At 28.5% G+C, this 15,276-nt stretch overlaps 1 protein-coding gene across 1 annotated transcript; it reads right to left on the bottom strand.

Annotated features, from left to right (window-relative positions):
* Nucleotides 1–290: 290 nt before the first annotated feature.
* Nucleotides 291–15,276, bottom strand: LOC107447921 (deoxycytidylate deaminase). The gene is made up of 6 exons (XM_071183736.1): nt 15,253–15,276; nt 13,019–13,271; nt 11,508–11,590; nt 9,515–9,578; nt 6,905–7,136; nt 291–487 (listed from the first exon to the last, which is right to left on the bottom strand). Exons 1-6 carry the CDS (start codon nt 15,259–15,261, stop codon nt 412–414), a joined length of 717 nt encoding a protein of 238 aa, XP_071039837.1. The 5' UTR covers nt 15,262–15,276; the 3' UTR covers nt 291–411.

The raw sequence follows: 15,276 nt of genomic DNA on the forward strand, positions 1-15,276 counted from the left end.
TAAAGCTGCAGTGTTGAACATTGGTTGTCATAAGCTCAGAATTGGTTGGCTGTTCAACACCAGTTAAAAATGTATTTAAAAAAATTACCAATTAAAATTTAATGTAATATAAAAAATTAACATTAAAAAAAATTAACAATATAACAAAGAACATTTGTTGTCCCCTTAATGACGATTTTATTTTTTGCATACTTTTCTATCAATACTAAAACAAATTAGCATGAAATGTAATATTTAAATATGTATGAGAGAGGTCAAAAAATATAAATAAGTTCAAAGAAAGGCCAGAGTAAAATTGAAAATGTATAAACTTCATTTATAGAGTAATAGCAAACAAAATACGTTACATAGTATACTCTCAATAAAATAAAAAACAGATCATTCATTTGATATTTGTCATTTTGGTCTACCTTACTTGATAATTGTCACATTCTTTTCATTACCAACAATATCTAAACACAGTTGACGGATTGAAGGAATAAATTTACTGAAAAATTCAAAGAAAAAAAAAACAAAAAACAAATTAGCTTTGACAATCAAATAGTAGAATGACAATTAATGAATAAAATTATCTATAACATAGATTTATGTATAATATATTCATAGTATTTAAAAATAATATATTTGCTGACACAAAATGAAAAACAATATAACAGATTTCCACCTTCATCTAAACCATTGTAAAATAATATGTTAGGTAATGATAGATAGCCTAATGTAGATTAATATATAATTAAAATTATTAATTAAACTTGGAGATATTGCAGTGTAATTGGTACCTTTAGAGGCATCTCTAAAATGCAGCGACAAACTTTTGAGAAAGAGTACATTACATAAGGATAAAGAATTGCTTAACAAATGGCAACTACTAGACTTGCATTGTGCACTGATAGGTGACACTCTACTAAAGAACCAACACGATCACTTGATTTATCAAGCCGTGATTTCTTTCTATCTTAACCTTCAAGGCTATCGTATATTAAGAGCTTGCGAAGTTTGCAAAGAATCTTGCAGTAAGACTTGTTTAAACCATTGCTATCATAAAAGAACTACTGAACATTAACTCAAGCTTTGAATATCTTTTCTAATATTATAGTCTGTATTTATCTATAATATGTACAATACATAATTTGTTTCATTATGTTGAATAAAATTTCCCAATGAATCACTAGTGCTGTTTGCAATTTCTGCAATTGCTTTTCATTGATGTTTCTTGTTATGAGTACTTTTACCTATGGTCTAGAGGCAATACACCATCAGTATAGACCACAAGAAAATGTTGGACACACACATTCAAATTTTGATTGTTATTCATATAAAATTCTGATTATTTTCTTAAACTCGTCATCAGGGGTTTGTCTAGGTTTTTATGAGAGGTAACTTTTTCGTGAAAATGTAGACATAATTTGTGAAAATTAAAAATTATATTAAAAAATCAACACAAAAATTTGGTTTCATCATTTCTTACGGGTTTCCAAAGTAAAATTCTAAGAAAAAATATTTCGTGAATGTACCGTTTTTCCTGAAGTTGAATTTGTGAAGGTACCGCTTAAGGGTAGTAAATTTGGCCTCGACAGACCTCTGGTCATAAATATTACTTCCTGACATTAAAGATGCACAGTGAAAAAAAACAAAAACAGACCACCTTAAATAACTTTTGATCTAATGATTAGATCTTCATGTTCTAGGTCTCAGTACTTAATAGCTCAAAGGGGTGACATCAAATATGACACGATATCATATCATACCATACAATACGACCAACCGACCAGCCGATTAACCGACCAACCAACCGAAAAATGCTCGCAAAGAAAAACAAAGGGATAATAAAGAGGGCAATCATGGTGTTCTGGAGAGTGAATGAAACCAAACTTTACCGAAAGATGAAAGCGCTCTTTCTGACCAACAATCCACATCTTGTCACCAAGGTGAATGAATTGGAACAAAGCTTGCAAAAAAAATACAATGAGAGCGGCAGAAGTGGTGACGCCAGTAAAAAGCGTGGAAAATTGGGGGGTTTGTTGTCTCTTAATCGTGGTTGCCGGATACTGTTCTCAGTTGATGAGATGAATAAAATAATTAAATTGGAAAAAATAGGACGGCACGAAGACGTCTATTGACAAACTGGCCATCACAGTTAAGGTCCGTTGTAGTAGCGACGAAATGATCATGAACAGGGGTAGGTATGATATGGGGAGACTTAAAAGGCCATAACAGCAAAATATGCTATGCCACGCCACGCCACACAATACAATACGATTCGATGCTGATACCGATACGATACATATTGAAATTAATTGTTAACAGCCTAAAAATACGAGTAAAGAAAATCAAAGGCCTAATAAAGAGGCCGATTATACACAGTATAATACAATACGATAACATATCATACGATACAATACGACCGACCGACCAACCAACCAACTGAAAAATGCTCGCAAAGAAAAACAAAGGGATAATAAAGAGGGCAATCATGGTGTTCTGGAGAGTGAATGAAACCAAACTTTACCGAAAGATGAAAGCGCTCTTTCTGACAAACAATCCACATCTTGTCACCAAGGTGAATGAATTGGAACAAAGCTTGCGAAAAAAATACAATGAGAGCGGCAGAAGTGGTGATGCCAGTAAAAAGCGTGGAAAATTGAGGGGTTTGTTGTCTCTTAAGATAGATCGCGGTTGCCGAATACTGTTCTCAGTTGATGAGAAGAATAAAATAATTAAATTGGAAAAAATAGGACGGCACAAAGACGTCTATTGACAAACTGGCCATCACAGTTAAGGTCCGTTGTAGTAGCAACGAAATGATCTTGAACAGGGGTGGGTGTGATATGGGGAGACCTAAAAGGCCATAACAGCAAAATATGCTATGCCAGGCCACACAATACAATACGATTCGATGCTGATACCGATACGATACATACTGAAATTAATTGTTAACAGCCTTAAAATGCGAGGAAAAAAAATCAAAGGGATAATAAAGAGGGCTACCATACTCAGTATAATACGATATGATACTGATAGGAAACGATGCGATATGATACAATACGATGCGACACGCTACGATATATATTAAATTAATTGTACAGCCTAAAAATACGAGTAAAGAAAATCAAAGGCATAATAAAGAGGCCGATCATACACAGTATAATACGATACGATAACATACGATACAATACGACCGACCGAAAAATGCTCGCAAAGAAAAACAAAGGGATAATAAAGAGGGCAATCATGGTGTTCTGGAGAGTGAATGAAACCAAACTTTACCGAAAGATGAAAGCGCTCTTTCTGACAAACAAACCACATCTTGTCACCAAGGTGAATGAATTGGAACAAAGCTTGCGAAAAAAATATAATGAGAGCGGCAGAAGTGGTGATGCCAGTAAAAAGCGTGGAAAATTGGGGGGTTTGTTGTCTCTTAAGATAGATCGTGGTTGCCGAATACTGTTCTCAGTTGATGAGAAGAATAAAATAATTAAATTGGAAAAAATAGGACGGCACAAAGACGTCTATTGACAAACTGGCCATCACAGTTAAGGTCTGTTGTAGTAGCCACATAATGATCTGGAACAGGGGTGGGTATGATATGGAGAGACTTAAAAGGCCATAACAGCAAAATATGCTATGCCACGCCACGCAATACGGTTCGATACTGATACAAAACAATATGATATGGTAGAATACGATACCGATACACTACGCAATCATTCGATACATATTGAAATTAATTATTAACAGCCTAAAAATGCGAGTAAAGAAAATCAAAGGGATAATAAAGAGGGCTACCATACTCAGTATAATACGATATGATAGTGATAGGATACGATGCAATATGATACAATACAATACAATACAATACGACACGATATATATTGAAATTAATTGTTAACAGCATAAAAATACGAGTAAAGAAAATCAAAGGCATAATAAAGAAGTCGGTCATACACAGTATATTACGATACGATACCGATATGATAACATATCATACGATACAATACGACCGACCAACCGAAAAATGCTCGCAAAGAAAAACAAAGAGGGCAATCATGGTGTTCTGGAGTGTGAATGAAACCAAACTTTACCGAAAGATGAAAGCGCTCTTTCTGACAAACAATCCACATCTTGTCACCATGGTTAATGAATTGGAACAAAGCTTGCGAAAAAAATACAATGAGAGCGGCAGAAGTGGTAAAGCCAGTAAAAAGCGTGGAAAATTGGGGGGCTTGTTGTCTCTTAAGATAAATCGTGGTTGCCGAATACTGTTCTCAGTTGATGAGAAGAATTAAATAATTAAATTGGAAAAAATAGGACGGCACGACCTGTAAGAGACAATACAAAGTTCTCGAGATATGATGAAATACGCAAAAAGTAAAATTAACCTTTAGAGGTCAAAGATTTGGACTGCTCTCCTGAGAATGTGGCAACTCTCTATATTTTGAGGGTCAGAAATCCAAAGCCGTCGAAAGAAAGTTATGTTTAATATGAGAAAGAACGTTTTTGTATACGATGTTATAATTTAAAATATTATCTGCTCTAATGAGCATTTTTGAGATCATCCCACTAAACCATTAAGATTGAGTCCTAAAACATGAAGATGCGATCATTAGATCAAAAGTTTTTTTAGAATGGTCAACAAAAAGTTGCACCAATATCATTTTTAAATATGCCTTAGACCTCTTTATTGCTACTGACACATGTAAAAATTGAACCAATCAGATTTGAAGGACTTTGTTCCTGCTTTACTTTATTCTTATGACAATGCAAGAAAAGAAATTTTATCAATATTTTTTGCTTTTCACTGGATTTTATAAAGATGAACGTATAAGCATTTCATGCAATGTAGATTTTATCTATTGATTTTTAAAATCTGAGCTCAAAGAATTGTGTTATAATCTCTAACTCTGATGGACGATTTCTGAGAAATAATAAGGCTGTACATTTCTGTACAACCTTATTCTAAAAAGCTCACAGAAAAAAATGTATGTTTTGTTTTGGCTTTTGGAAGCTAAAATAAATTCTATTTCCATATCAACTGAGAATAATTTAATTATTCCTGAATGTAATAAGACCAATATCAATTTTTCTTAAAAATAGAATGATAAATTTTTTAACAATATTTTTTTAAAAAAAAGACATTTGAAGAATCATACAGATTGTCTTTCATAAAATTATGTTCTTGTTTACAGCAATGCAACTTTTACCTGTGCTCTAGGCAATAACATCATCTGTCACAAGTAAATGTGGGTCACACACATTCAATTTTTGAGTGTCAGTTATATAATATTATGATTATTTTCGTAAACTCGTCATACAAATTACTTCTTGCTATAGCAGGTGTACAGTGAGCAAAAGAAAAAAAAAAAGAAATGGACCACCCTAAATAACTTTTGATCTAATGATTGGATCTTCATGTTGGTTCTAGGCCTCAGTTCTTAATAACTCAAAGGGGTGACCTCAAATATGTAAATTAATTAGTGCAGACAACACTTTAGATAATGAAATTAGACACAAAAAAACATACTTTCTTTGAATTAATGTACCCTTTCTTGACAGATTCGAATTTTTAAGGCAACTTTCAGTATTTTGCGAGTCAGAAATTCGAATTGGTTGAGAAAAAAAGATATATTTATTGAGGAAGAACGTTTTGTGTCTGATTTCGTAACTTAAAATATTATCTGCACTAACTAATTACCGTTTCTGAGGTCATCTCCCCGAACCATTAATATTGAACCCAAAATTGTGAAGATAGATCATTAGATCAAAAGTTATTCAGTGTGGTTCACAAAACTTGCACCATATCAATTAAAAATAATTTAAATATTCCCTAATGTAATAAGAACAATATTTTTCAAAATAAAAGACATGAAGAATTGTATAGCTTGCCTATCGTAAAATTAAATAATAACTAGTTTTAAATTTTCTTTATGAAAAAAATAACTCTTAAATATTTTTCCCTCTTTTACAGAATATAATGTCGAATAGCAATTTAAAATCAATATTACAGCAATAACATATATTTTAAATAAATGTTTAAATCAAAATTGTTATTAGTGTTTTTTTCCCTTTAGAAAACGATTGAAACATCAAAAGATTTTTATTTTTATACTTCCTGAATTCATATTTCTACATTTCGGAGTTTTAATTACATAATTTAAGCTTTTAAAAATTAAGTGAAATCAGTTTATAAAATAATGATAAAATAATGATAAAATTGTCATATGCAAATTATGTATTTTTTGTTGTTGAAATGAAGAGACTACACACTGACTATTTAAGGGCTGCATTTCACCTCTAAATCACAGACGGTGCACTCTTTTGATGTAGGATATAAATGAAAACAATTTTTAAAACAATTAAGAAAAACCAATAATATACACTGAAAGATTATTGAAAATTGTATCACTTAAACTATTCTGTTTACCACAACTGTTCTTTTCAATTTGTTCTCATCATTCTAAATATAATGAACAATTATACTGCAGAGTTGAAGAAGACAGAATTACTTGGATAAAAACCAAATCAAATTCCAAGTTGCAGATAATTTTCAGTATTATTCTTAAAATAAAATATTTAATTGATATTCCAGGAAAGTTAAATTTTTTATCCTTTGACGCAAATGGGACACCAATGTCCCTTTAAAATGCTAATTATAACATTTTTCATTAATTTTGATATAAATTAATACAAAATAATGAAATAAGTATGAAAATGGTTATGCATCAAAGGGTTAAAAAATATCTAACATATTACTTTGAATTTAATGACGGAACTATAAAATAAGTTTGTCTACTTGCAAAGAATTTAAGGGATTGATACTAAATTGCAAGAGTAAATAAGAGTCCATTGCCAGATTGGAAAAAAAGTTAACCAGAAAATGCATAGCCATTAAGAAAGTGCAAGTTACCTGCATTGAATTCCTGCTAATTTAAACATTCTCATGCCTGGAATCGTTTCATGTTCAGGCTCAGGTTTCTTTTCATCATAGAAGACTGCTTTCAAACCAGCTTGCACAATTAGTTTAGCACATTCAGAACATGGAAATTTGGTAACATACAATGTGCAATCTTTAAAATCACAGTATCTGTTATTTATAATAGCATTCATTTCAGCATGGCAAACTGAAAAAATAGTACAAAATAAACCATAAAATTATAATGATAAGATATAACATAAAAACATATGTTAGAAAAAGTGTTAAGTTTTGGATATGACAAGCATCAGACACTATTAAAAACTGAAGAATGACACTCAAGAAATCAAAATAACTGTAAACAGGGTTCATGCTCGAAAAAGAAGAAATTTTTTTGCGGACTTTTCCAGGTAGATTTACATACTGTGAACAAATCCTGTGTACAGCTTTTTTTCTAGTACAGTGGTTCCCAAATGGCATTAAAGTTAGGGCTATTTCTTTTTTTTAACATTTAAAAACCTGTAATTATATTTAAATCCTATTAATAATCCCTTATTTACACGATATTTTTGTCGACTTTACAATATTATTTTAAGCAAAATGTCAATCGAGTGTCGAGAAACAAAATCACATATACAATTTTTCAAATAACTAGGTATTGAATAAATTATGAAAAAGACATGCATTTGTAAAATATTGCTTCTTATCACGCTTTTTTTTTAAACCATAAAAAAATAACTAGAAATATGTTTCTCTAACTGCAATTTTTAACACATATAGCGGTTCTTTTTAATGTTATTTTCAACGAAAACCGTAATTCTGCTTAATTAATTGATTTTAAGCTTTATGTTTACATACTTGCCAACATTAGAGAAATAAAATAACGGAGATTTTACTAGCGACATTTTTTTAAGGTTATAAGTAAAGTTTTGATACATCATGCATAATAATGTAAGTCAAAAAGAGAAATTCAAAATTGGAAATAATATAAGCACTTACATTTAGAGAAGTAAAAGATATTATATAAATCTTAATCTAAAGATTTTTTAAAACCATTATTTATAATTACTTAAAACTATAAACACTCAACATACTACAGTCGCACCATCTGAAAGAGGAAGAATAAGAGAAGTATTCTTGCCATCAGCGGATATTTTATCACCAAAATTCATTACTTTTTAAATTTCTTCAACAAATACGGAGAAATTTGAGAATATACAGCTAAACAGGAAATAGTCATAAAATACAGGTGTCTTTGTTAAAAAACAGGAATCTTGGCGGGTATGTGATAATACACCATCAATCAATTCATAATGAGACTAGATTTAGCCCCAAGACAGTGAATTCATCTATTAGATATAAAACGATCACCTATCAGATTTAAGAATATTAAAAGTCTTGGTTCAGTCAAAAGAATGTTGAAAGTTAATGTTGTTAGGGTTCCAGAGTCGAAAAAATTGAGAATTGCCGTTCTAGTACATTAAAAATATCAAACTAAAATAAATATATATTCTAATATAGAAATAAAATTAATGATAATTACTTGTCAGTAGAAATTATAGTTTGAAATTAACTTTTAAGTTAGGGTAACACAACCTCTTTAAGTGAAGGGTCACTTGCATAGTAGGTTGAGTAACAAAGAGCCCTATGTGAATTTAAATATGCTGATAGGAAATACAGTAATTTTTATATAAAAATTAATGTTCGAAGAACTTTATCTTCCTTTAGCAGTCAAAATTGGTAAATATTTACAGAAAATTAAATAGTTTTAAATATTATAATTATACAGGGTTCCCACTCAATTTTTAATAAAAAATTCAAGGACTTTTCAACGACTTTCAAGGACTTAAAATCAAATTTTTCAAGGACCTATTCAGCATTGTTATATGCTAAAGTACATGTCAACCAGATTTTACCCTGCCTAGAAATTGTATATTTTTAAATCACAATGCTTATTTGACAACAAAAAAAAAAATATTTATTAAATTTATTAGCTAATAATACAAATGGTTAATAGTTAGATAGCTGTTTCAAATCACTTTAAAAAATTCCAATTAACAAAAAAAAAANAAAAAAAAAAAAAAAAAAAAAAAAAAAAAAAAAAAAAAAAAAAAACTCCAATTGACATAGGATTGACAACATTTAAAACTAGCATCAGCGAAACTTTATGAAAAATTTAATGAAGTGAATTAGAATTAATGAAACTGAATGAATGTATAATGCATATTACATTAGCGTGAATTTTAAAATTTAGTGAATATACCTAATTTTCACTAAGNTTTTTTTGTTTGAGTGTGCGTTTGCTTTTTTAGTGCCTTGTTATCTTCGATAATTCTTTGTTATATTTTTCAGTTACATTTTTTTATATTTTTTCTAACTAATTATATTTAATAGCTTTTTAACCATTTAAATTTTATAGATTGCTTTCTAATTATTTAAATTTTGTTAATTTTTTTGGAATTTTTGTGGATTGTTTTGAACAATAATGCCTGCTGTTAAGAGGAAAAGCTGTGCTGCCCGTTTCACTCGTTTCTTTCTTTTTTTTAAGAAGGCTTTAATATTACTTTTACTACACTTTTTAAATAATAATAAATCAACACATACCATCAGCAGAATATTTTTCAATAGCCTCAGACAACGTCAAGAAATTTCCAGTTGATTTAGACATCTATTGTATTAAAAAAGAAGCACTACTAAGTTAAAATGCACAATGAGTTTTGAAAGTATATATATATATATATATTTAAATGTGTATTATTGCTACTTTTATATGTGTATGATTATTCCAGTAAAAATTTTTCTTATAAAAAAAATTTAACATAGATTTTAATTAAGTTTTTCAATCAATTCCATTCTAATTTCGTCTTATCTAGAGAACTATAATAATTATTGACTATTTTTAGTCTTAAACAATTATAAAAAATATATATTTTGACTTTTATAAATTTATATTAAAAGTTTTTTATATATTGAAATAAATGGAAAAGAAGAAAATTGAAATAATGGATTGAAATAAAGGGAAAAGATTAAAACCAAATTTTTATCTTAAAATGTGAGCTTTATTCTAAGGAAAGTATATTTGATTTGATTTAAATTAAAAAATATAAATTGTAAAGGGTAAAGAGCAACAACTCAAAATTTTCATAGCAAAAAGTAAGACGGGGATAATTTAGTAGTAGCTTTAAATCTAATATGCAATCTTTAGAGGAAAACTTGCAAATAAAATACAGGTGTAAACTTGCGACATTTATTTTTCGTATTTTTCTTCATATTTCTGGAGCTATTTTTAAGAAAATCAAAAAGTTTTTAAACATGATTGTAAAATTTTTAATGCAAAAACAATTTAATGCAAACTATACTTTTTTAATTCTACTTTTCATAACTTAATATGTAGTTCAATACTTTTTGAATTGTAAGTTATACAAGCTTTATTTTATTTTTAAACTATGTAATTTGAAATAACAAAATACAAAATTTGAACAAAATGCATCAAATAGTTTCTGAGTAATTATATTTTCTTTTATATAAAAAAACCACATTCGAAATTTTTTTTCTTCTTAAAAACTTTTATTGAAATTCATTCAAATTTTAGTTTTTGTCGTTTGAAATCATATAATATAAATTAATGGTGACGTTTGCATCCTTAAAATTTCAAATTTTTATAACTATTATTTAATTATATGGTCGTAATTTGGAATATTTTTAAATGGAATAATCTTAGGATAAATATGTTTTATAAATTTGTATGGAATATTTCTTAACTTTTTTTTTATTTCTTTAATTAGTTCTAAAGATAAGGTGAAATATGCAAAAAATAAAATTAACTAATCTCCTATAAAACTATTTACACTGTATTTTCCTTACTTTAAGCCAGGTAAATTTTTTTTTTTTAAGTTACAAAATTAGATACAAAAATGTACATTTTCTGAATAAACATACTTTTTCTTTAGCAGATTCGTATACTAGACATCCAAAATCAAGAAAAAATGGTTTGAAGTGCAGTTGAAATTTTTAATTTACCTAATATATTGAGACAAAAATCTGAATATGCTGAAACACGTATGTTTTTTCAGGTTAAGTACATTTTTGTGTTTGATTTCTAATTAAAAATATTGTCTGCAATATTTAATTAGCATAATTTAGGTTCATCTCTTGAACCTAAAAAATGTATGTGATCAAAAGATCAGAAGTTATAACATAAATGCAGCTCCTTAAAATAAATAAACGGTGCAGTAAAAATGATTTAATAATGCAATTATTCATTAAATCTTTTCTTAATCAATATACATTGGAAACATACAAAATAAAAATTTTGTAGGAAAAAATATTAGTCTCAATTTTTAATAAAAATAAAAAATGCATCAAGTTAGCTGCAGATTTAAATTCATTTCTAACTTAAGAATAAGTTACAAGAGATACTAAAAAAATATGCTTAAATTAGCCAAATAACTAGTGCTGAATAGTATTTTTAGACGTTGTTCAAAACTAAGTATAAAAAAAAAAAATGTGAGGGACAAAATACAGTACTACATGTTAACATATTTAGAAAAGAAATATGAAAAAAATTAATGTAAAAAATAAATAAATGTATGCACACCTTTGTCTTGGGATCTTTGCTCCTAGCTGAAGTCAGGTAACATAAACTCATAAAATAGTCATGCCAAGGCAAGTAGTTTTCATCTATAAAAAAAAAAAATTACCACATTGAAATATTTTTGAAAACTAACCAACAATTTTTTTTGAACACTAAATTTAAGATAAATTAAAAAAAAAAAAAATTAATCAGCTTAGCAGTATTATACAACCTATCAGAATAAAAAAGCCAAACACTAGTAAATTACACTATCCATATTTACATACAAAACTGCTTAATAGTATATCATACAGTAAAAACTATATTTAAATAACTATGCAAAAAATATGAAAGAGCAGGAAAAAAATTAAAGGGGAACATTAATAAAACTAGTTTTATTAAAACAGCTATGCAATGCATATAAGTTAGAAAATTTACCTTTCAACTAGATTTAAAGAAAACTCAATAAAATTAAAATAATTAAAAATACTAGAAGCAGAGGGAAATTTATTGAGCATCAGGAGTTTTAGCTAATAGCAACCTTGACTTAATCATTGTATTAATTTTTTCCAAAGGGAAGCCTGAAAGTGAGGGAGCTTTTTTTAAATAGCTTTTTAAGGAAAGCTGATGGAAATCCAGCGCACCAATGTTTATATTTTATCTATTTTAAGTGAATTATTTGTTGTAAAAATTTTGTTTGTTATAAGCCTCTTTAAAAACAAAACAAATATTTGGGAAAGAAGTTTGCATCATTTCTTTTTAAATTAAGAAGAAAGTTTAACAAAAATGTTCATTTTCTCTGATAGGCTAGTTCCTCAGCTGTCAAATATGGTAACAATTTACAGAGAAGAATATATTTCCAAGAGTAGAGATTGAGGTCTAATGTAAAGAGACTACCTAATCACTATCCAACTTACTGAATCCTTTATAAGTTTTGAACTAGTCCAATCAACTACGCTTTGGTGTTATTGGAATTAGCATTAAAAAAAATTAATTATCTGACTTTTCTAATAGTAATGTTTAAGTTTTCTTTCTTTTTGATCCCCTTATTAAATTTAAAATGATGGCTTAACTCACTTGGGGCGGGTTCAGGTTTCTATTGAGGGCCCATACCACAACTTCAGAAACAATTTTACAGCTTTCCTCTAATTATTCTCTTACTTAACCAATGTTTTTTTTTTATTTTGATGCAGGAGCTAAAAGTTTTAAAAAAGGAAATTGTGCTTCAAGCTAACTTTAACTCCCCCAAATTTTTCACATTTACTCTGATGTGTATGAAACCAGCAGGTAAAAATGAACTTCTATATTTAAACACTGTTCCCTGAACTAAATCATAGTAGCAACTGCTTAAAGCCAGAATTACATTTAACACCAGTTCAGAATAAATATTAATCTTTGATAAATTGATTGCCTGAAAATTAATTCTAATAGCTACGGATAAAAAATATGACCAAAAAAAAAAAAAAAAAATAGAACTGTTGAGATTAAAACAGTTGCTTTCACCACAGAAAAAAAGGTAAAAATATTCATCATACCTCTATCAGGTACAGGTGGGACTTTAAACTCAATATCATTTTCGTTTTCTCTTGGTAGATCATTGCCAATTTGAACAGAAGCTTTAAACTCGTTAGTTAAATTCTTTTCATCAAACAGATCTTGACTGTCTTCTTTTGAATTGAATCTTGCATCCTCAGAATTAGGCAATTTGCAACTGCAAACTTCTGGAATACACTGGAAACAGTGGAGAAACTCTCTACTTACATCTGAAGCCATAATCAGCAAAGTTTTCTGCATACAAAAAATATTACTTGTAAAGAAATATAAAAATTATAATTAAGCGAAATAAACATTTTAAATGAAAAAGTTACTGCACTGAAAATAAAATGAGGATTTCAACAAAGATATTCACTTTTTACATTGAACGAATAGCTTACAGCACTAAAAAGTTCTGCAAATAAAACAGGAATAAATAGGGTGACCCGGGGTAATTCACGATTACTCTGTTTCTGGGGTAAATAATGATCACCTAAGTTTTATTTTAAAAAAATTATTTTTTTTTTAAAATTTGAGACATGGACAAGAATGCTTGTACACTTTACTAGAGTATAACTACACTTACTTAATAATAATTTTTTGTTTAATCTAACAAAATAAGTATCTTTTAAACTGCTTTCTGTATTTTCCATTTCAAAGATGGGTTTCAAAATGTGCACATTTCTGCAAAGATTCTTCTCTTAATAATAAATATTTTGAGTCACTTTCTTTTTCTTTGATATAAAAGTAGTGTAAGCTTTTGTTTAATTGTTTCACATCTACTGCAAACATTATAATTGATTATAGGAAACTATATCAAATGTTGCCCCCTACAGATGGGGTAATTATTGATCACTGGGGTAATTCCTGATCATTGTCATTTCTTCTCATAAATAGTATATAAAATAGCTTATAAATACCTAATTGTCTTTTCTTATATCACAGTTCATATTTATTAAGTGGAACAACTATAAAATATATTTTAACTGTCATCACAAAATTTGTTTTTAACTGTATACAAGACTGTATTCTGATTTGCACCATTTCTGATTTGTCTTACCTTGCTTCTATCTTAATTTGATGTGTGTACATCGTTAGAATAATTTTTAAGCTTATAAATTAGCCTAGTATAATTGTTAGAATAATTTTTAAGTTTATAAATTAGCCTAGTATAAATATGGTGAGAAATTATAAGCCTAAAAAGGATACTAAGCTTCTAGAAAACAATTTTAGTGAATTTCTTTTAATGATTGAAAATGAAAATTTCAGTGTGAGAGCTGCTGCCAGAGCTGTTGACATACCTTACTTTACTTTCCCTTAATGAAGATTAAAAATCCAGCGAAAGTAACCCACATGGGAACTCTCTTATATTTCAGAAGAACATGAAAATGAGTTGACTGATTGCCTAAAATGTATGGCAGGATCCAAAGATTTTTGAAAATTTAAAGTGTTAATCGTTCTTCCTGCTTTTAAATAAATCATTTTATTAGCTGCTTAAACATATCTTTTTGGTTTATTTGTTTGATCTTGATGTCTTATTTGTTAATTACCATTATATAATTATTTTTAAACAGTCCCTTTACAATAAAAACTGGTGATAAGTATTTACGCCAGAAATGATCAGGAATTACCACAGAAATGATCAAGACCAGGGATAATCCCTGATCACTAAAAACTTAAAATCTTTCAAATTCTAATTAGATTTTCAAACAAAAGAAGGTGGCATTGGACTCATCTCATATAGCCTCAAACTTCCAGTAAATATTAAAATTCTATTTTGAATAGTTTTTTCACAAAATAGATGTTTGCGTTTTTTGATCAGGAATTACCCCAGGTCACCCTAATTAGAATACCTTCAAAAGGACATTAAATATACATATGTAGCACTAAGATGGTGTATTAAATAAATCAAATTAATCTGAAACCTTCAAGGCTATCCCTATTTAACATATTGTACAAATATGTTTTAGGTGTTTTAAAACACGTTTATATTTTTATCTTAAGAAAGTTCGCAATCAATAGCCTAAGAATTTTAGTTTAGTAATATACATTGGATAAAAATCTTACTTGAATTATTTTAATAACTTCGAGTATGATTATTAAAGAACAAAAATTATTCTTTAATTAAAATAAGAACATTTCAGGAATCATAGTGCAGGAATACAAATAAGCGCGCGGTTTGATTGATAACAGCAAGATTCGAGAAATATTTTTTGAGACGGGATTAAGTGCTTACAGCTTTCATGCAGGATTAAACTCA

The sequence above is a fragment of the Parasteatoda tepidariorum genome, chromosome 7 (assembly GCF_043381705.1).
Source record: "Parasteatoda tepidariorum isolate YZ-2023 chromosome 7, CAS_Ptep_4.0, whole genome shotgun sequence".
NCBI lineage: Eukaryota > Metazoa > Arthropoda > Arachnida > Araneae > Theridiidae > Parasteatoda > Parasteatoda tepidariorum.

Coding starts and splice junctions, on each gene's coding strand:
- LOC107447921 (XM_071183736.1), bottom strand. Junction 7,137..9,514: donor TGAAAAATATTCTGCTGATG/GTATGTGTTGAT, acceptor TTTATGGTTTAT/TTTGTACTATTTTTTCAGTT. Junction 488..6,904: donor TTAGCAGGAATTCAATGCAG/GTAACTTGCACT, acceptor TGAATTTTTCAG/TAAATTTATTCCTTCAATCC.